This window comes from Salvia hispanica, chromosome 4 (assembly GCF_023119035.1).
Source record: "Salvia hispanica cultivar TCC Black 2014 chromosome 4, UniMelb_Shisp_WGS_1.0, whole genome shotgun sequence".
Lineage (NCBI taxonomy): Eukaryota > Viridiplantae > Streptophyta > Magnoliopsida > Lamiales > Lamiaceae > Salvia > Salvia hispanica.
In genome coordinates, this window is record NC_062968.1 from 38,789,181 (window position 1) to 38,810,675 (window position 21,495).

Sequence of the window (21,495 nt, forward strand, 5' to 3'; positions counted from 1 at the left end):
TAAATTAATAAATGTGTGTGTGTCTATGTGAGAGAGAAAGAGAGAGATCTAGATGTAGGATAAAAAACTAATTATGGAATATTTGGGAACCCTAATTAAGCAAACCCTAGCTAGTAGCTGTAGAGTAAACTATAGTCAAATTAAGGGTACTCACAAGTCACAATTACTCACCTTAGTTTAATAAATAATCATTGAATACCAAACTAGTTGATTTTGGGTACCAAACTTATGCTATTCCACCTAGGCTTTAACAAGAATTATACCCCTTTCCATTACTTTATGATTAGTCTAGCTAGATCATTTAATTATGTGTATATCATAAGTAATATCGATATCTATATCCGTGATTCTTGAATCTTGATCCCTTAACATAAGTATATATAAGTGTGTGTTTTGGGAGTTTCTACTTAATTTTCTTGATTTTTCCCTAGTGTCTTCAGTCTGGCTTGAATATTAATTACTCTGAAACAGACATTTTAGTTTGGCTTTGATTTTGGCGAAGTTCTGCATAAGTGCAAAAAGGTTTCTTAGTTTGATTGGCCACTGTTTGTCTTCTTTGAGTAAATTTAATTAACAAGCTCTGATCAAAATGCAGAGAGATTTAAGTGAAGTATATTGAGAAGAGCACATGGGGTATCAAATGTCTCATTCTAAGAAATTAATATCCTATATATTTATAATATATATGTAGAGAGAGAAAGAGGCATATATCGAGACAGCTTACCATATGGAATTTTAACTAGTGAAAAGAATGGGGTTGTAATTCCTAGCTAGGCTGTTGGGTGTATTACTCTATTTAGATTTGAGAATTCCAAGATTATATTCATTGCAACTTAGGGGAATAAATGTTATTGATTCCAGAATTTAGCGGTTGTGTTTACGAGTTATTTAATTAATTACTACTAATATTATTCTTTGACAGCTGTGTCTGTGTGTATATCTGCATGGCGATGGGGATTTCTTGTTTAAAGAGATCGAGTATATTGAAGCATTAATTCCATCAATTAATTAATTTATAGATCAGTGTACGTAGTAGGATTAATATACAATTCAATATAAATAATAGAGTTAGCAAAGGCTACTAACTACTAAGTACTCAGATACATGATTACAATTTACATACTATATAAATACGAATTCGACATTTTATTTTATTAATATCTATTTGGCATCATATTTTCATTGTATATTAATTGTGTCTCATACGGAAGATATGTGCTAGTAAAATATATCATGAAAACAAATGCAGAATCGATTTTGTATAATTTTTGTTTCCTCAAGCAGGTAATCAATTATTGGGTCAAAAAGTGCTTCCGCATATCATTGGAAGTAATAATAGAGATTGGAAAATTCCATCCTTCACCCCTCCTTGCAATTTTTAAAAAATTTTAGTTAGATTTAATAAGTTATGATGAAGTAACAAGTGTACTTATTATTACTATAAATTAGTAATAATATTTATAGTAATAATAACACAAATTTATGAGTAAACTTTTTCTCAATTTAATGACGCCTTACTACTTGAGGCCCAATTGAAAGGCCCAGTATCATATTATGGACTGAGAAATGGGCCCTCAGTTCTTTTTAGTTCCCCACAAATAAGTGGATCAAGTATACGAGATAATTTCTCAAACGGTTGGTAAATAATAATTTAAATCAAATAGTATTATTTAACTTGTATGTGCTTTCATATGAAATTTATCTATTTAAATACCCGAATAAATGTCTCATTTCTAATTCAAAATTTTACTAATACTACTAATAAAAACACTAAACAATGAGCATATGGAAACTTAGGTTAACTGCAGAAATAAAGACAGTACTATTATATATTTAAAATTATCACTCTCACATGCACAGTACTGAAGTCATATGGAATGCAACCAAAGCCTGGTTATCATTAATATCCCCTTGGTGATTTACAGACAAAATTAGTTTATTTTTTGATACATGTGATTATAGGAATGTGATTATAGGAATGTGATCAAAATGAAAATTCTAAATACTGTACAAACTTAAAACTATGATCTGGATCATTGAAAAATGTCAATAAGATCACAAAAAAACATCAACAGGAAAATGTCAACAGAATTTCAACAATAGTCAATGATTGATGTTGTGTTGATATTGTGTTGATACTGTGTTGACATTAAAATATTGAAATTTTACACTATGTTGATATTGCATTGAAACTGTGTTAAAGCTGTGTTGAGGAGTTTTTGTAAGTTTTATGTCTCACATATGTGACATGTGATAGAATCCTAAATAGAATTGGATTTTTAGTATAATACATATATTTGGTATAAGACACATTTTACCCTAATTAATTGACTATCAATTAATTATTGTCACATATCAATTAATCAAATAATCATGTTATATTGCTCCAAAGAGAATATATATTCATATATATATATATGTCAATTGATTGCCAATGAATGGAAAAGATTGATTATATAATTTTTTTATGGAATGAATATTCATTCCCTTGGCCATCAAGTAAAGAATCATACGTATATATTATTAAGATTTGATTAGAATTGATTGTGATCCATTATTTTGGGCCTCTTTGATGGAAAGGGCTTTTAGGGTTTGATACTTAGGGTTTGTCCTCTCTCTGCCTATAAATACAAGTGTGGTGATCCCATCAAATGACACACATAAAGAGAACACATAAACGAGGGAAAGAGAGAGAAACAAATCCTTGGAGTTGGAGCTGCGCTACTACGCCAAAAAAGGAGTTCAAGGAAATCGTCTCCTCCTTCCTCATTCGCTTCCGCTATGGATCGCCAAGGTATGTTTCGATCCTATTATGTTTATGGTTTTACGTGAAATACATGATGTTCGAAGATCTTGCTTTACTTATATTCAATTATGTCTTCTTGAATATATGATGATAAATTATGTCCAACATGTGGTATCAGAGCCATGGTTGAGAACTCATGTATTTTCGTATTATTGAAACCATAATTTTCGATTCAATATTACGTGATTATGAAATGACTTCAGGTAAAGTTTTAATTTATTGCATATGTAGTGATATATATGTAAACAGTAGTGTATACATACCTTTTTAAGTTGTTCTGAATTGGTTGTGATAAAAGGAAAAAGGAACTAGCTAGTTGACTGCTGCCGCTTCATATAATATGCTTTAGTGTATTTGGATGTTTTGAAAATCGGTTTGACAATTGATCTTGAATCATGTATGAAGTAAAGTTGCTTTCTTTTTGGGTACCTCAATATGCCGCCGGCTATGAGGAATAAAGTATTGTGTATGAATATGGAATATTTAATTATGTTATTATTGTATTTGTATAAACGAAATTAATTTATGTTTTATTGAGATTTGTTTCAAGACTTGTTTCGAAAAAATTATGTAGTTTCCATATTTATGCATATCATATGGATTGAAGGATTACATGATTCAATTTATGTTTTATTGAGATTTGTTTCGAGACTTGTTTCACATATGGATTGAAGGATTACATGATTCAATTTATGTTTTATTGAGATTTGTTTCGAGACTTGTTTCGAAAAATTATGTAGTTTCCATATTTATGCATATATCATATGGAATGAAGGATTACATGATTTACTTTATGTTTTAACATATGTCTTTTTTATTATATTATGTTTATTTTGCAATCACCAAAGTGAGGCAAAATAAGAAGAGTCTATAATCAAACTCATATTAAAATTTGTTTAAGCAATTAATCTCTATATGTTCTTGATTATATTATGTTTATTTTACAATCACCAAAGTGAGGTAAAATAATAGTTTATAATCAAATTAAGTGAAAATCTGCTTAAGCAATTAATCGATATACATTCTTGATTATATTATGTTTATTTTGCAATCACCAAAGTGAGGTAAAATGAGAAGAGTTTATAATCAAGTTAATATGAAAATCTATGTATGCAATTAATCATCATGCTTGTTGTGGCTATTCATCATCTAAATAGTTTGTTTGTTGTAAGGTCTAGATTCCCAAAGGAAATAGTCTTTGCGACATAATAAACACTAATGGAGTTAATAATTTAAATTGGTGTCGATTACCCAAAGGTAACGCCAATTTATTATTACTCAATTATTGAACTGAGATATGGATATTAAAAGCATGATTTTTATTATTGTATGAAGACTACCCAAAGGAGTTTTCATAATTGCCTCATGATATGGGTTTTCAAATTAATGTTCGTGTTATTATTCAAAGCTTTTATATGTGAGCATTCATTTCTTAATTGCTCCTATAATGTAAAAACATATATTTTTTGCTACTAGTATGTTTACCTCAAACGTTCCCCAACTTAATGGAACTAACTTCTTTGAATGGAAAGAGAAACTTAAGTTCACTCTTGGAATAATGGACTTGGAACCTAACACTGTTGAATGATAATCCAATTATCTTTGATCAAAGTAGTTGGTTGATTGCCCATAATGCTTGGGAAAAATCTAACAGGACTAAGTTTACAGTTCATTAGAATATTCGTTGTAGATAAAGTCTCTCAACGACTGATATTGCAAAAGAATATTTGCATAATGTTGAGGATCGCTTCACAACTGCATATAAGTCTATTGCAGGAAAACTTATGAAGGATCTCATGAGCATGCAATATGATGGTTCTCGGACTATGTACGAGCATGTGATGGAAATAAATAACATCTCTTCTAAGCTGGAAAAGTTAGGATTATAGGTGGATAAGGATTTCATTGTTCAATTCATTCTAACTTCCTTATATCCTCAGACCATTCCAAATTGATTCACTATAAAAGATTAGTGGACTCTTAAAGAATTGGGAAACGTATTGGTCTAGGAGGAGCATAAGATGAAGAAGTATGGAATGGGTGCATCTCATGCTCATATTGCAACCGAAGGAGCGTCTAAAGGATAATATTCATTCGAATTTATCATTCTTATGGCATAAAGGAACTGGATCATATTTCTAGTGAAAGAATTAAGAGGCTTATAAAGGATAATATTCATTCGAATTTAGACTTTACAAGCATTACCGTTTGTGTGGATTGTATTAAATGTAAACAAACCAAACACAATACTAAAAATGCCACAAGAAGCAATGAGCTCCTTAAAATTATACATACAGATATTTGCGGACCTTTTGATGTCTCGACTTCTAGTGGATAAAAACGTTTTATCACCTTTATTGACGATTTTTTCGCATTATGGATTTATTTATTGCAAGAAAAATCTCAGGCACAGTTGAACATTTTATGACTGAGGTTGAAAGGCAATTAAATAGAAATGTGAAAATTATTCGATCTGATAGAGGTGGTGAATTTTATGGTCGTACCACTAAAATAAGTCAATTACATGGACCTTTTGCCAAATACTTAGAAAAGCATGACATTTGTGCTTAATACACTATGCCAAGTACGTCTCAGCAGAATGATGTTGCTGAGAGACGAAACCGAACTCTCATGGAAATGGTTAGAAGTATGATAATTCTACCTTACCCATAACGTTGTGAATTTATGCTCTTAGAACCGCTATTTATGTATTAAACTGAGTTTTTAGTAAGGTTGTACCAAAGACTTTCTTATGAACTTTGGACAGATAGAAAACCCAGTTTCCAGCACCTTCATGTTTGGGGCTGTCCAGCGGAAACTAGAGTATACTCTTTGCAAGAAACGAAAAATGGATTTTGGACAGTTAGTGGTTATTTTGTGGGTTACTACAAAAATCCAAAGGTTATCGATTTTATTGTCCTAATGATAGCATGAGAATTATGGAAACTGGAAATATATGATTCTTTGAGAATGGTGAGATCAGTGGGAGTTCTAACACTCGTAATACGGTCATTAATGAAATAAGGGTATAACCTTCTTCCCTCATTTCCTCAAGAATTAAGTGTGTCAAATATTGTTGAACAGCCTAACAATATTTGAATGACCAACCACTTAATGATGATGCCAAAGTCATTGAACATAGGTATGGAAGAAGCATCTCCAGATGTGCCATTAATGCTTTCTTAATGAGAACGAAGGTGGCCATTTCTGATGACTATGTGGCATATCTCCAAGAATCCGAATGTGATATATGAATACGTAATGATCCAGTTTCATATTCACTAGCCATTAAGTGTAATAATTCTAATAAATGGATTAATGCATGATAGAAGAGTTAAAATCTATGGATTATAATAAATTCTGGGACCTTGTCGAATTACCTAATAGACAAAAGTATATTGGGTGTAAATGGGTCATCAAGACCAAATTCGACATAGATGGTTTAGTCAAACGATTTAAAGCCAGACTTATTTCCAAAGGTTATACTCAGAAAGATAGCGTTGATTATAAAGAGACTTTCTCTAATGTATCAAAGAAGGACTCACTTAGAATCATTTTGGTACTTGTAGCCCATATTGACTTGGAGCTGCATCAAATGGATGTGAAAATAGCTTTTCTAATTGATGATTTGTAAGAAGAAGTCTACATGAAACAACCTGAAGACTTCATTAAGAAATGGAATGAAAATTTAGTCTGCAAACTTAAGACATCAATTTATGGACTGAAATAGGCTTCTCGACAATGGTATTTTATATTCCATGACACTATTACTGCTTTTGGTTTTAAAGAAAACACCATTTATCGGTGCATATACCTCAAGGTTAGTGGGAGCAAGTTCATATTTTTGGTTCTGTATGTTGATAATATATTGCTTGCTAGTAGTGACATTGGATTACTACATGACACTAAAATTATCTCTCTAAAAGTTTCAACATAAAAGATATGTGTGAGACATCCTACGTCATAGGATAGAAATATCTTGTGATCAATCATGTGGACTTTTGGATTGTCTCATAAAAGCTACATAGATCGAATCTTTTAGAGAGATATGGCATGAGTGCATGTTCTCCAAGTGTTGTTCCAATTCATAAATGTGACAAATTCAGTTTGGATCAATGTCCAAAAACTGAATTGGAACGTAAAGAGATGGATAATATTCCTTATGCCTCTAACGTGAGAAGTTTGATGTATGCTCAAGTCTGTACTAGACCAGACATCAACTTTGCAGTTGGAATGCTAGGCCGTTACCAAAGTAACCCTTGTGTTGAATATTGGAGAGCTGCAAAGATAATAATGAGATACTTAAAGGGAACAAAAGATTTTATGCTCACATTAAGGACATCTGATCAACTAGAAATGATTGGATTTCCATTAAAGCTAAATTTATGGCTTGCTTTGAAGCATTAATGATTGCAAAATTTTATTTCAGGCCTTGGTATTGTCTCCTCAATATCCAAGCCTTGAAATTGTATTGTGATAATAGTGCAATCGTATCTTTCTGTAAGAATGACAAGTATTCAAAGGAGCTAAACACATGGAATTAAAGTTTCTTGTCATGAAAGATGAAGTTCGGGAACAAATAATATCTATAGAATGTATAAGCACACAGCTTATAGTTGCTGATCCATTGACTAAGGCGTTACCGCCTAAGACATTTATGGAATAAGTTAACATAATGGGTCTTGGGTATGGAAACGTCTAATCTTTATGTTTCCATGTTGGTTCAGACACTTAAGTTATGGATATTTTGAATTCAATAAAGTTGTTTCTACTTTTCCTGCATATACTTATTATTTGATATGCATATGTACGTTTTTAGTATTAATGCAGGAAGTCTTGAAATAAGACAATTATGGACATTGTGTCACTTATAGATTATATTAGTGGGGTTATTGGTGATGTGGTACATGGAAGGAACTATGTCGATTGAATGATATACGCCCGCCATGACCCGCATTAGTAGTCTCTCTAATATAATACTTATGTTTACCAATGATGAAAGTATTTATAAAGTCCAATATTATGCGCGCCTTATGTTTATTATGTCTATTTTATTGTGGCTCTGTCAAGTGTGACAAGTGGGAGAATCGAAAACTTTGTGTCCCACATGTTCGCCAAGTGGGAGAATGTAAGTTTTATGTCTCACATATGTGACATGTGATAGAATCCTAAATAGAATTGGATTTTAGTATAATACATATATTTGGTATAAGACACATTTTACCCTAATTAATTGACTATCAATTAATTATTGTCACATATCAATTAATCAAATAATCATGTTATATTGCTCCAAAGAGAATATATATTCATATATATATATATATATGTCAATTGATTGCCAATGAATGGAAAAGATTGATTATATAATTTTTTTATGGAATGAATATTCATTCCCTTGGCCATCAAGTAAAGAATCATACGTATATATTATTAAGATTTGATTAGAATTGATTGTGATCCATTATTTTGGGCCTCTTTGATGGAAATGGCTTTTAGGGTTTGATACTTAGGGTTTGTCCTCTCTCTGCCTATAAATACAAGTGTGGTGATCCCATCAAATGACACACATAAAGAGAACACATAAACGAGGGAAAGAGAGAGAAACAAATCCTTGGAGTTGGAGCTGCGCTACTACGCCAAAAAAGAAGTTCAAGGAAATCGTCTCCTCCTTCCTCAATCGCTTCCGCTATGGATCGCCAAGGTATGTTTCGATCCTATTATGTTTATGGTTTTACGTGAAATACATGATGTTCGAAGATCTTGCTTTACTTATATTCAATTATGTCTTCTTGAATATATGATGATAAATTATGTCCAACAGTTTTGAGTTTGTACAATATATAAGTTTGCATTTTATCATTACCCTATGATTATATTTTTATCATTACCCTATGATTATATTTATAAATGTAATCAGTTCTCTACACATGATGCACATCAAATATACTACTAATATGTTTGATATGAAGCGTCAAACAAAGAAAATTAGTTTAGGGACAGATCTAGAAAATAAAATTCATGGACAGAATTTAATGAAAAATATGTAGTCGTGTTCCAACTTTGATGACGTCCTCATTGTCACTTCCTTCATTGCTATCGTCCTCATCATTTTTACTGAAGTTATCTCATGCGCGGCGAATATCATCGTCGTTGTAAACTCATCTTTTTCCGCCCAACTATAAATAAGGAACTATGGCTCGGTATCTACAAGCACCATATCATATTTTATTAGTACATTCTATAGATCCATACACCATTCTCTGAAAGCTCTAAGGATATCACAGGGAGCCAACCCGAAGAAGGAACAAAGCAGCAAGGCAGCCCTGGTGCCCACCAACGGCAACGCCATGCCCGCCATTGCACGAGCAGCCAAGTAATGTGCGAAGAAGATAGTTCCTGCACCGCCATCAATACGAGTGATTCGTGCAAGATCAAGACCTGCGAGATTCGTGGACTACCGTACCAAATAAACCGAATTTTTAATTTATTTTATTTTCCATTTTCTATTTTCCATACTTTGCTACAATATTTTGGTAAGTATCTTGTGATATATCCCTCTCAACCAGGGTCAACGCAACCGAAATCATTTTTTATCTTGCATTAATTTGGAACCCCGTGCATCTAGAGCACCTTTTACTGAGATCAATGTAGTTGTATGTAAACCCTGAGCAATAGCATCCATGATGGACTAAAAGTCTTTGGGCCTTATTGTTAAGAATAATGAATTAATATTCTTATTAATACTCTCTCTGTCCCTTAAATTTTGTCACAATTTAATCAGGCACGGGTTTTAAGAAATGTAATAGAAAGTAGGTTGAAAAATTTAGTTGGTAGTGGGTCCTACTTATAAAGTGCTTATTAGTTTTATAAGAAAATGTGAGTGAGAATGAGTTGGTGAAATGCGCGGTCCATTACCAAAAATGGTAAAAAGTGAAATATGACAAAATTTGTGCGACGGACGGAAATGGAAAAATGTGACAAATTTTCAGGGATGGAGAGAGTACTTGTTATATAGTTGAGTCAGTATTCCTTTTTGGTTGTCCCCTCTGATAGAGTCATTTTTTTTTTAGCAAAAAAACAACTTATTTTTTCTTCTATTATTTTATTATTTCTTCATCTCTCTACATTTTCCTTTCCTACTTTAATTCTCTCTTCACCTAACTCATTTTTAATATAATTTCTTAAATCTTATGCCGAAAAGAAACGTATCTAATGCAGAGGGAATGTAGGGATTATTATATTCCCTCCTCTTATCTTTTGATAGCAATACAAGAATCGTTTTTGTGCATTGTGTTTATCTACAATTTCTTGTAATTTGATCCATGACTAATAAGCACTTTTATTTTATTGTTTTGTCTTAATTATATTGTTAATGTTTTTCTATGAATTTGGTTTTCTTTACGTTATTAGATATTAGGTCGTTTATATTTTTTATTGGATTTTATTTATCTCAATTGTATTCTTAATAATTTGGAATGAATTTAAAAATTCAATCTGCCGGCCCTGTTTTCTTTTTCAAATATTAGATGGAGTACTTTGCATTTTTATTAAAATTTTGAAGTAATTTTCATTGTTCATGTTATGAATATTTTGTAATTATTTTTTATCTAATTAACATGAATTGTTAGTTTAGTTGTGTTAATAAGTGCCATTTTGTATTTTAAATTCTGTAATTTTAAAATTGAAAAATGTTTTTTGATGTACTACTAATTTTATTACTAGTGGAGTAGTATTATTTTAAGTATGTGATGTAATTATTTATCGTACAACTTATACTTCTTAGCAAAAAATTTAAATAACTTACACTTCTTAGTCGAAAATTTTAAATATGACACTGCATTTGCCTATTGTGTTTTATTTTCTAATAAGATAAGAGCAAAGATGTTATAGTAATAACTATGGGCCGTCCATCAAGCCATATTGCAACCAGCTAATTCAAGTCATTCGTTTTTAAGCCCACATAATGTTTTATGGCCGAACAGAAATTTCTCAAGGGCTAAAGTCCTAAAATAGAATCAGGGAATTATATTATTATTATTATTATTATTATTATTATTATTATTATTATTATTATTATTATTATTATTATTATTATTATTATTTTGCTGAAACTTGTGAAATTTTCTTGCATCATGTATAGCTTATGTACAATTTACAAACATAAATCTCTTCAGACTAGCACTAAAAATGTAATCGTATCAAATTGTGAAAAATGCGTACTTATATTTGACTTCCAACATTATATTGGAGTAAACATTTAGGATTTGCTTGATTTTTGGACAGTGTATAAATTTGACCCATGAAATAATCCGACTAAAAATTTCACTCAAAAGAAGTCTGATTTTAAAATTCTTACAAAAGGAAGAAGATATTGAAGTATTTATTTGTATGCGAATAAAAGATACAAATAAAAGACACGTTTTGACTTGACGTAAAATTTTAGAAATTGTTTGATTTTATAATAAAATAAGTAAAAAAAATAAATGAAACATGAGTTAATGTAATATGTGATTAAATTATTAAAGTAGAAAAAAAATTATTATCTTTTGTTTTTATTCTTGTAGAGTGAGAGAGGAGCAGTATTTAGAATAGCTATGCTACCAAGATGGACACGTGTTCATTCAGCCTACCAACATCGGAGCGACCAAAGCATATTGATTGGTACGTTGGGTAGCTCAAGTTGTACATATTAGCTCCGTATGTTTCGGCGGTTGGGTTGCTAAAATTACTAGATCTACGGAGCCGATATCGACTCATATTGATTGCAGCCTCTGATTTTGACTCCAACTACGTCGTTTTGTCTTGCCGACCCACTCATAACTTGACAACACTCTCTACTTGGCGCCTGCGTTTATCAAACTCATTAATAATTCCTCATCCACCTAATTTTCATTTTTAAAAATCTAATCAACCTATTCACATCTTTGCCGTCGCTCCTAATAAAATGTACTAATTCACATTTTTAAATTATAAAATACCTTGTTCCAATATTGAGGATGAAGCAAGCCGGCAGTGACATTGAAGGCCTTCACCAAATAAGCAGCCTTATAATTTAGCTTGTCACATTTCCTCCTGAATTCGGATCGGTCCCTGATGTAGCTCGTGGATGTAAATCCGCCCTCGATCTCGTCGATCCCGTGAAACCGAAACTCGAGAGGCCTTTCACAAGGATTCAAGCTCATGAGGCGAGTATTGAAAGTGAAGGGCCCTCGCCTCCACGACCACGTCAAAAATGTCTGCAGTGGAGTGCTCAAATCTTTTGCAGTCAATGTATAAGGATATAACTGAACATTGTAGCCCCATGAAATCGAAATCGACCAATTTCGGGTTAAGTCATAGCAGAATGTATGCTGCAGTAGCCGGCTCGGATCGAATTCATAAGGCGCCATCAGTTTCTTTAGCGATGCAACCCTGTTCGTGTTGCGAAACAACGGTTGAAGGTAGTCTAGATGGTGCAGTGACACAAGTGGCGCCAACGGATGCGCCGAAAGCAGGCCAAACGGATTTCCACGTATATCCATCTACACAAATGAAATAGAACACTACTTATTATAGTATCAGTTGGCAAGACGCTTAATAGTTCAATTTATTTAACCTGATGAAAACCAACTTCTCTGGTGAGGGGAACGCCGATTTCGCTGATGCAAGCGCCGATTTTCTGATCGGAGCCGTACAGGGAGGCGTAGCGATCAATGCAACGGTCGAGGATCCGGACGAGGGCTGCGGCCAGGGGGCGGCTGATGGCGAAGCCGCCCCCGCCATAGGCCATGGTGTAGGAATGGACGACATCCTGGTCGACGCTCTCGGAGACGCCGCCGATGTAATACATCTGGCGGTGGTCGTATTTCCTCAAGACGCTGACCAGATTGCGTGTGAAGAAAACGGTGTCGTCGTCTCCCATGACGAACCACCGGACGTCTCGCGGGCTGAGGTCGAAGCTCTCCTTGACGATGCGGGCGATCCGCACGGCCGACCTCGACCCGTACCAGCACGTGTACCTGAACCGGGCCGTGTCGGCTGAGATTTTGTACGGCGGCGATGTGTCCGGCCAGTTGTCGTGGGCGGCCTCGTCCAGCCAGACGAAGCCGAGGGTGGAGTTCGGGCGCCACCAGAGCTCGGAGTAGTGGCGGCGGCGGCGCCATGTCTTGGCGGAGCCGCTGATGCCGAAGAGGATGTGCGATAAGTTGGTGTCTGATTCGGCGGCGGAGACAACGTTGATGCGCTGAGGGCGGAGGAAAGATGAGATGAAACAGAGTGAAAATACGGCAAGAATGGAGATTAGTGAGAGGGATTTCCGGCCAAAACCTGGGAATTTGAAGGAGAGATGTTTCAAGGGTTTGATGGAGTGTTTTGATGGGTGCGGCATGCCTGTTTTATTTGTTGATTCGGTTTTGGAGGTTGTGAAACTACTACTTGTATATATACTCCCTGCTTATTACTATTAAAATAGGTGCATTTTAAAATGTCACCAGAATTTTGATAAAATAAGAGAAATGAGTAAAATAATAGTTAAACTACTGTTACATTAGTATAAGTTGAAAATAAATTGACGTAAATAGGTAATGAATTTGAGACAACTTCTTATGATAATACATATATTTTCATGAAACGAAAAAAAATAAATAAAAATCAACATATTTTTATGGGACTGATAAAATATTTTATTATTAACTAGCATATGGAACATGTGTCAGATCGATATGTTACATTTTTTTGTAATGAAAACGGGCAACGCCCGAACGGAACTACATAAACCGTCATAAGAAATTCCTAACCTATCATGTAATAACCAAATAGCAAGGCCTGTAGGCGGCTTTTCAAGAACATGCACTCCTCTCTCGAAGTTGTATGCACATGTGTGTGACAAGAAATCTGTAGCAAAATTTCCTTCTCGATGCACATGTCTCATTGATGCCGAATCAAACTCTAGCAATAAGCTACCAATCTTTTCCACTACGCACGACAGCTGACATTCACCTCAAATTTCCCTGTAATCATAGCGACCGCTACAAGATTATCGCTCTCTACCTCCAACATTCTTATTCCCAGAGTTTTTGCAAATTCTAAACCATGAAAAATGCACCAAATTTCAGCGAGAAGAATAAAACAAACTCCTATGTTTGCAACATAACCTTGTCTCCACTGTCTAGAAACATCACGGAAAAGTCCTCCTCCATATGCACGGCCAGTCCCCTTCTCTAAGGAAGCATCCGTGTTCAGCTTCAACATGGTCGACAACGATGGTTGCCAGAAAACTGTCACTGATTGTCTCGGCAAATGTTCTTCCACTACAATAGCCATTCTCGCATCCTCCACATTCATACTTTGGTATCAAAGAAAATATAGTTGGGTAGCTTTGACTTATGTCTTGATATTTAAGAGTTGGTCCGGTTGGATAAGACAATAGAATTGCCGGAACTGAATTGACTTATGCAACTTAATTAGATTTATGCCACCAATCAATTAATAGGGTAGTTTGTCTTTTATGATATTTTACCTTGGTTTTGTACGGGATGGATGAATGTTAGATGTCATTCTAAGAATCCAAGTATTGATCAATATACGCAAGTGCCTAAATGCATGCATACATTTAGTAACAAGGAGTAGTATTTAAAACAGGCAAGTGGTTTGCTTTGTTATTTGGATTAGAAATTAGCTAGATCAAATTAGTATTTGGTGAACACATAAAAGTTCAACCGACAGTATTAATGATGAATTGGTGCTCGCAGAAAGGGCTTTTTTTTTCCCAGTGTTAGTATGCTACTATGACTTAACCGTTAATAATAACTAGTCTTAACCCACGTGCGATGCACGACGGAATATTTTTTTGTCATACAATTTTAAATTGTTAATCTATTAATTAAAATAAGAAACAATATAATTATATACGATTTAAAATAGAAAAATATACTACTATGTAATAAAAAATTCAATAAATATATACTCCTCAATTCATTTTACACCTAAAGACATTAACTTAAACATATTTAAAATTGAATTGAGACAAACACAATTATTTGGACAATGATAAAGAGACTACATTAAGTGTTGACATTTTTGAAAAATATGTTTAAAACAATCCTTCATATTTCTCTACTAAAAATAATAAATTGTGTAAAGATGAAGATAAATACTATGTATGTTTGAGTTAAGGATGTTACAATTCTTCTCTCTCTAAGAACTGTAAGAAATATTGAGATAAAATTCTGGAACCATATACACGCGGTACTCTAACTTTTGTAATCAAAGGAAAAAAACAACAATAAATGAAATGGAAATTACAATGAAAATTAGTCAAGAAAAACCATCTTTCCGCAAGACAAATTACATCACGGTTAGTGCTCTCGGATTGACATATTTTCCCCAGAGATAAAAACGACTTCCTCCTAACGTATATAACATCTCAAACCTGCTAGGCACCTATAAACTTGACAGGGCTCCAAAATCGAGCAAAACAATGTTCCTAAAATGTGTAATAAAATGTTGAGAGCTTGAGAGAGAATGAAGAATGTTTTGTTAGTGTGTATATTGTATTTCATCCACAATTCTATGCCTTTTATAGGTACAAAATTAGTAAATGAGAGATCATGGAATTAAAACATCATAATTTTAAAATCAAGACAATATAGGTTACAAAATTTGTTAAATGCTCATTATTCTATTTAAATATTTGTAACCACCAATGAGTCATTGTAGTGCTTTAAGAATTAGTCAAATGCTCATTAAAATATCTAAATAAATATTCATGAGTTACTTAAAATATTCAAATTGGTCCATAACTTATAAATATTTCAGAATAAGGACAAAACATATAAATATTTCAAGAAAATGCCAAAACTCGCCTTTTATATATGTATAGATAGATAATTTGAGTTGCACAGTTTACTAGCATTATTTTAATTATTTTTTTCTTTCTTACTTTATTAATTATGCATTAATTTTTGTGCCTCAAATGTTCCTATTTTTATAGGACGAGGGAGTAGTATCTATTCTGTTTATGATGTGATAAACCTCAATAATCAATTATTAATTAAAATTTGTAAATTAAACTTTAAATATATTAGCTTAGACACCTTGCTCGTTTAGTTTCCTAAATTTGTCAAAAAACAATCCTTATAAACTTAAAAGTATAATAATAAAATCCACATAATATTTTAACTAATTTAAGCAAACCATACGAGTCTTAAGGAATACAATGAAGTATTGCGAAGTTAAATAAAAGTGCAAGAAAAAATTATTAAATAGTGGGAAGAGTGATTTCTAGTGTCTTTTAGTAACTCCCTTCGTTTCAGATTAGACGCCCTATTTTTCTATTTTAGCTTGTTCGTCAATAAGAATTTAAATTTACTTTTATCGTATACGGTAAGCAGATTCTACATTACACTAACTCTTTTTACTCACATTCAATATAAAATGACTCATATTCTATTAGGAGTATCTTTTTCTACCTTTTTTTTAAATATTATTCCATCTGTCCACGAATAGGAATTCCGTTTTAATAAATGTTAAGAAAAATAGATGGAAAAAAGTTGGTGGAATAAGGGTCTCACTTGTATATATTAGTTTGAGTAAAGACCAAAATTGGTCCTGAACATATGGCTATTTTACGTTTTTGGTCATAAACATTATCTTTTGGATTTTTTGGTCCTGAACATAGGGAAATTTGATCATTTTGGTCCCCCGTCAACATTTCCGTTAATATTTAACAGTCAACTATTTTAATCCGATTTTGACCAATTTAAGCAATTTTTAGTGGGATTACCAACTCCTAATCACAACCTTAATTATTTTAAGCATATATCATTTAAAATACTAAACTAAGAGTATTAAAAAGAAAATTAAAAAAGAAAATAAAGAGTACAGAATACGTTTTCAACACTCATTAAAATTTTGAACAAAAACCATTCGTCACTCTCTCACCCTCTCTCACTTCGACGGTGAGCGGCGGAAGTAAGAAACTCTAGATGGAGAAGGAGAACGATAAGTCAACGGAAAGGAGAACGAGAAGGGGGGATGTGGAAGGGGAAGAGCACCTGCCTCTTAAAATCGAATCCGACTGAGAATCGACCTCAAGCACCGCCTCCTACTGAGAATCGACCGCAACCACCATCTCTGACTCAAATTCCACCACCTGCCTCTCAAAATCTACCGCGACCACCACTTCCGACTGAAATTCCACCGCTTCCAAGACGTAATGTATGGGCCCCGACTGCTTATCTTGAAGGTGAAATTTAAAAGTGCTTTTAAAATGTAAATGGGGGAACATGTGGTTAGTGTTGTTTCAGTTTCAAAGTGATTAGGGTTTCACTTGTTGGGGGAAATTTTGGATTTTGGATTCTGGGGCTTAACATAGATTTATGAGTATGAATATTTTGGGGAAAATTTGGATTTGGGATTTGGGGAAAACCATTGGAGCTGAAAGTTGAACGTTGTTCCGTAAACACGACGTGAGGAAATGAAATAAGAACCCTAATTCTATTAAATATTTCTAATTTTAAATTAATATTTACTAAGTAATTGAGGTTTTAATTAGTGACTTAAAAATTAGAATTAACATACTTAATTTGGTCAAAATTATGATTAAATCCGTTGATGGTTAAATATTAACGGAAATGTTGACGGAGGATCAAAATGATCAAATTTCCATATATTCAGGACAAAAAAATCTAAAAGTTAATGTTTAGGACCAAAAACGTAAAATGATCATATGTTCAGGACCAATTTTGGTCTTTACTCTTTATTTATTAGTTTCATAACGAATGTGGGTGGAATGAGTTAGTGGAATGTGAGACCTACTTATCATTTATAGTAAAAGTAAAAATGACTTTTAGGGGGTGTTCAGTTTGCAAGATTGTATTCCGAATTAAATATCTAGTGTGTTTGGTTCATAAGATTCAACCTCACAATTCAATTCTAGATGAATAATCATGGGATAATTAGTCATAGCTTAACCCCCTATGACTAAAATAATCTTACGACTCAATCCTAGATTGTGTCTTGGTGTTATTTTATCTTGGAAACCGAACACCACCTTATTGTATTACAAATAGTGGACTCTTATTATGGGATATTTTATAATTGATTCTCTCTCGTATTGCATTTTAATAAAAATAAGTTATCTTTATTATTACTTGTCGACAGGGACTATACTTTATTTTAATATCGTAGATTTGTAGTGTAGTTAAAGCAGTAATAAAACATGTTTTCAAAATTTGAGTTAAATGGAAGTGAAGAGTAGGGTAAAATACTAAATTGAGATAGAGAGAGCGCGCACTATAACAGAAAGTTGGACTTCAAACAAACTGGGCAATAAAATACTCTGTAATGTCCTGTGTTTTTATTTTAATACAAATGTCACCTAACAACACTCGTCCAATATCAAACTTCGACCATTCTCCTCTGCAACAACTTTAATGGCGACCTTGTTCTTCTTCCTCATCCTCTCTCTTTCCCTGTTCACATCCCCGTCTTCATCACAGCTCGAGGAATTCACCTACACCGGCTTCCACCACCCCAAACCAAACCTAACTCTAAACGGCGCCGCACTGATCCGCAAATCCGGCGTTCTGCAACTCACCAACGAGACCAGCCGATTAAAAGGCCACGCATTCTACCCATCACCGATTCAATTCAAAAATTCAACCGCAAAAAACGTCTCCTCCTTCTCGACGTGCTTCGCCTTCTCCATCCACCCAGAGTACCCCAAACTCGGCGGCCACGGCTTCGCCTTCACGTTCGCGCCGGACGACCAGCTCAGCTCGTCTCTCCCCAGCCAGTACCTCGGCCTGCTCAACTCCTCCGACGCCGGCAACTTCTCCAACCACATCTTCGCCGTCGAGTTCGACACCGTTCAGGATTTCGAATTCGGCGACATCAACGACAACCACATCGGCATCGACGTCAACAGCTTGGCATCCAACGCCTCCGCCTCCGCCGCCTACTTCACCGCCGATTCGGTGAAGCACGATCTCAATCTCAAAGGCGGAACGCCTCTTTTCGCGTGGATCGAATACGATTCCGCCGCGAATCTCGTTAACGTGACTCTCTCGCCGGTGTCATCAAAACCTAGAATTCCGACTCTCTCTTTCCCGATCGATTTATCTCCGATTTTTCGAGATCGAATGTACGTCGGATTCTCCGCTTCGACCGGTTTGCTCGCGAGCTCACATTATGTTTTAGGATGGAGCTTCAAAATTGGGGGAGAATCCAAATCCCTAGATCTGGATTCCTTGCCTTCTCCACCAGGAATTAAGAAGAAAAACACCAAATTAATCGTAAGCCTATCGATCACGTCGTTTGTGTTGATTTCATCTTCAATCCTGCTTGCTGTTTTCCTGTTTCGGAAATTCAAAAATCGCGAAATAATCGAATCGTGGGAGCTGGAGATCGTCCCACACAGATACAAGTACATTGAGCTCAAGAAAGCCACCAAAAATTTCAAAGAGAGCGAGCTGCTCGGAAGCGGCGGTTTCGGCCGGGTTTACAAAGGCACGCTGCGAAACCCCAAAGCCGAAGTCGCCGTGAAGCGCGTGTCGCACGACTCGAAACAGGGGATCCGCGAGTTCGTCTCGGAGATATCGAGCATCGGTCGCCTCCGCCACCGCAACCTAGTGCAGCTGCAGGGCTGGTGCAGGCGCGGAGGCGATCTTTTACTAGTGTATGATTTCATGCCTAATGGCAGCTTAGATAGGTATCTATTTGACACACCAAAATGCATATTGAGTTGGGAGCAGAGGTTCAAGATCATCAAGGGCGTTGCGTCAGGCCTTCTCTACTTGCACCAAGGCTACGAGCAAATCGTGCTGCACCGCGACGTCAAGGCCAGCAACGTCCTGCTCGACTCCGAGATGAACCCCCGCCTCGGCGACTTCGGGCTCGCCAAGCTGTACGATCACGGCTCGAACCCGGGGACCACCCGCGTAGTCGGGACGCTGGGGTACCTCGCTCCGGAGCTGCCGCGGACGGGGAGGTCCACGACGAGCTCGGACGTGTACGCGTTCGGGGCGCTGATGCTGGAGGTGGCGTGCGGGAGGAGGCCGATCGAGTCGAGGTCGGGGCCGGACGAGCTAGTGCTGGTGGACTACGTGTGGAGCAAGTGGAAAGGAGGGGGGATTGTTGATGTGGTGGATGAGAGGATGAAGGGTGAGTTTGAGGAGAAGGAGGTTGTGATGGTGTTGAAATTGGGGCTGATGTGCTCGAGTCACCAGCAAGCGGGGAGGCCGAGTATGAGGCAAGTGGTGAGCTATTTGGAGGGGGAGATTGAGGTGCCCGAGGTGTGGAGGGCGCCGGGGGTTTGTGGCGACGACAGAGGGTTCGAGGATTATTTGAATTCCTATGCTTCTTCTTCCTTTGACAAAAGCACCAATGGGGATACAAGTTTAATTAGTATGTCCATTTCTACTTCACCTATTACAGTTATTAGAGAGGCTAGATAGTCTCTCTTTATAAATGCTCCTATCATACTTTGCATGTCTTAAACAGTTTGGAGCATTTTTCTTCAGGAACTAAGTTGAATAAAAATCAAAGATAAGTGTTTGAAACTTGGAATAGCAGTACTCTCCCCGTCCCACAATAAGAGTCATATTTGGAGCAGTACAAGTTTTAAGAAATGTAAAGAATGGTGAGTTGAAAAAGTTAGTGGAATATGTGGTCTATTTTTTTATATTAATTTTATAATAAAATGTGAGTGAAATAAGTTAGTGGAATATAAGAACTATTTATCATTTATGGTAAACTAAAAATATGACTCTTATTATGTGACAGACCTAAATGACAAAATGTGACTCTTGTTATGGGACGTAGATAGCTGTATTTATCCTCCGAATCCCATGCATTAGTGTGGGCAGGCGGGTATTTATTATATATTACTTCCTCCGTCCCGGAGTATTAAACTTACTTCTTTTGGGCACATAATTTAAGGAATTGATATTTAAATAGTTAAAGGGGAAAGAGTAAAGTATGAGAGAGGGAAAAAGTAGAGGAGAGAAGAGAGAAAAAAGTAGGTGGAGAATAAAATAAGATATATACTTTTTGCTAAAAAAAGAAAATGAGTCTAATATGTTGGGACATTCCAAAAAGAAAAGTTGGTCGATCTTTAGAAAAAAGGGCGCCCACTACACAAGAACATATTCATTTCGCATACCCGTCAAAACATACGGACAGATTTATTCCTATTGGCTGCAAGAACAATCCAATACTACTATATTGAAATGTTTTTCTATAAACCAAAATAATAGGCATGTGATGTCGTCAACAGGGTATTCTTTTTATTGAACCAATCACATGGGCATCTTCGCCCATCAATTCCCCAATTATTTAGAATCAACAATATTTTCTAAAAATATGAAACAGACCTACTGTGCTCGGTTTGGCACCACTTAAACAAAGTTCCTTTCCGCTCTTTTTTTCTTGAAAAAATCATTATTTTGATGAAACAGGTCAAGTGTGGTTCGCCACTACCTATTTTGACTAACCATTTCAAGAAGATGCCTTTGTTTTCATATTTGGTAAGGTTGGAATATGTTTACATTTCTTTCATCTGTTGAGTTGGCGATTTATTGATTATGAAATTTAATTGATGAGTGAGAGGGAGATGCGAGGAAAGGTATATATTTCCCCCCAAAAAAATATATAATCTGAGTTCTGAATATTAATTGAATCCCAGCAGAATTGATGGATTGAAAAAA

The 21,495-nt window shown here is 35.0% G+C and overlaps 2 protein-coding genes across 2 annotated transcripts; one reads left to right on the top strand and one right to left on the bottom strand.

The window, feature by feature from the left end:
- Nucleotides 1-11,404: 11,404 nt before the first annotated feature.
- Nucleotides 11,405-13,182, bottom strand: LOC125185414. Its single transcript, XM_048081936.1, has 3 exons — nt 12,405-13,182; nt 11,788-12,330; nt 11,405-11,654 (listed from the first exon to the last, which is right to left on the bottom strand). Exons 1-3 carry the CDS (start codon nt 13,173-13,175, stop codon nt 11,544-11,546), a joined length of 1,425 nt encoding a protein of 474 aa, XP_047937893.1. The 5' UTR covers nt 13,176-13,182; the 3' UTR covers nt 11,405-11,543.
- Nucleotides 13,183-18,115: 4,933 nt separating this feature from the next.
- On the top strand, nt 18,116-20,467 carry LOC125218426 (L-type lectin-domain containing receptor kinase S.4-like). Its single transcript, XM_048120091.1, has one exon. It carries the CDS (start codon nt 18,223-18,225, stop codon nt 20,242-20,244), a length of 2,022 nt encoding a protein of 673 aa, XP_047976048.1. The 5' UTR covers nt 18,116-18,222; the 3' UTR covers nt 20,245-20,467.
- The last annotated feature ends 1,028 nt before the right edge of the window (nt 20,468-21,495 follow it).

Bases quoted from the DNA above. Each gene is read 5' to 3' on its own strand.
- LOC125218426 (XM_048120091.1), top strand. From the start codon at position 18,223: ATGGCGACCTTGTTCTTCTTCCTCATCCTCTCTCTTTCCCTGTTCACA.
- LOC125185414 (XM_048081936.1), bottom strand. From the start codon at position 13,175: ATGCCGCACCCATCAAAACACTCCATCAAACCCTTGAAACATCTCTCC. The intron at 12,331-12,404 runs GTTAAATAAATT...TCATTTGTGTAG, and splicing joins GAGAAGTTGGTTTTCATCAG to ATGGATATACGTGGAAATCC. The intron at 11,655-11,787 runs GTATTTTATAAT...TGATAAACGCAG, and splicing joins ATCCTCAATATTGGAACAAG to GCGCCAAGTAGAGAGTGTTG.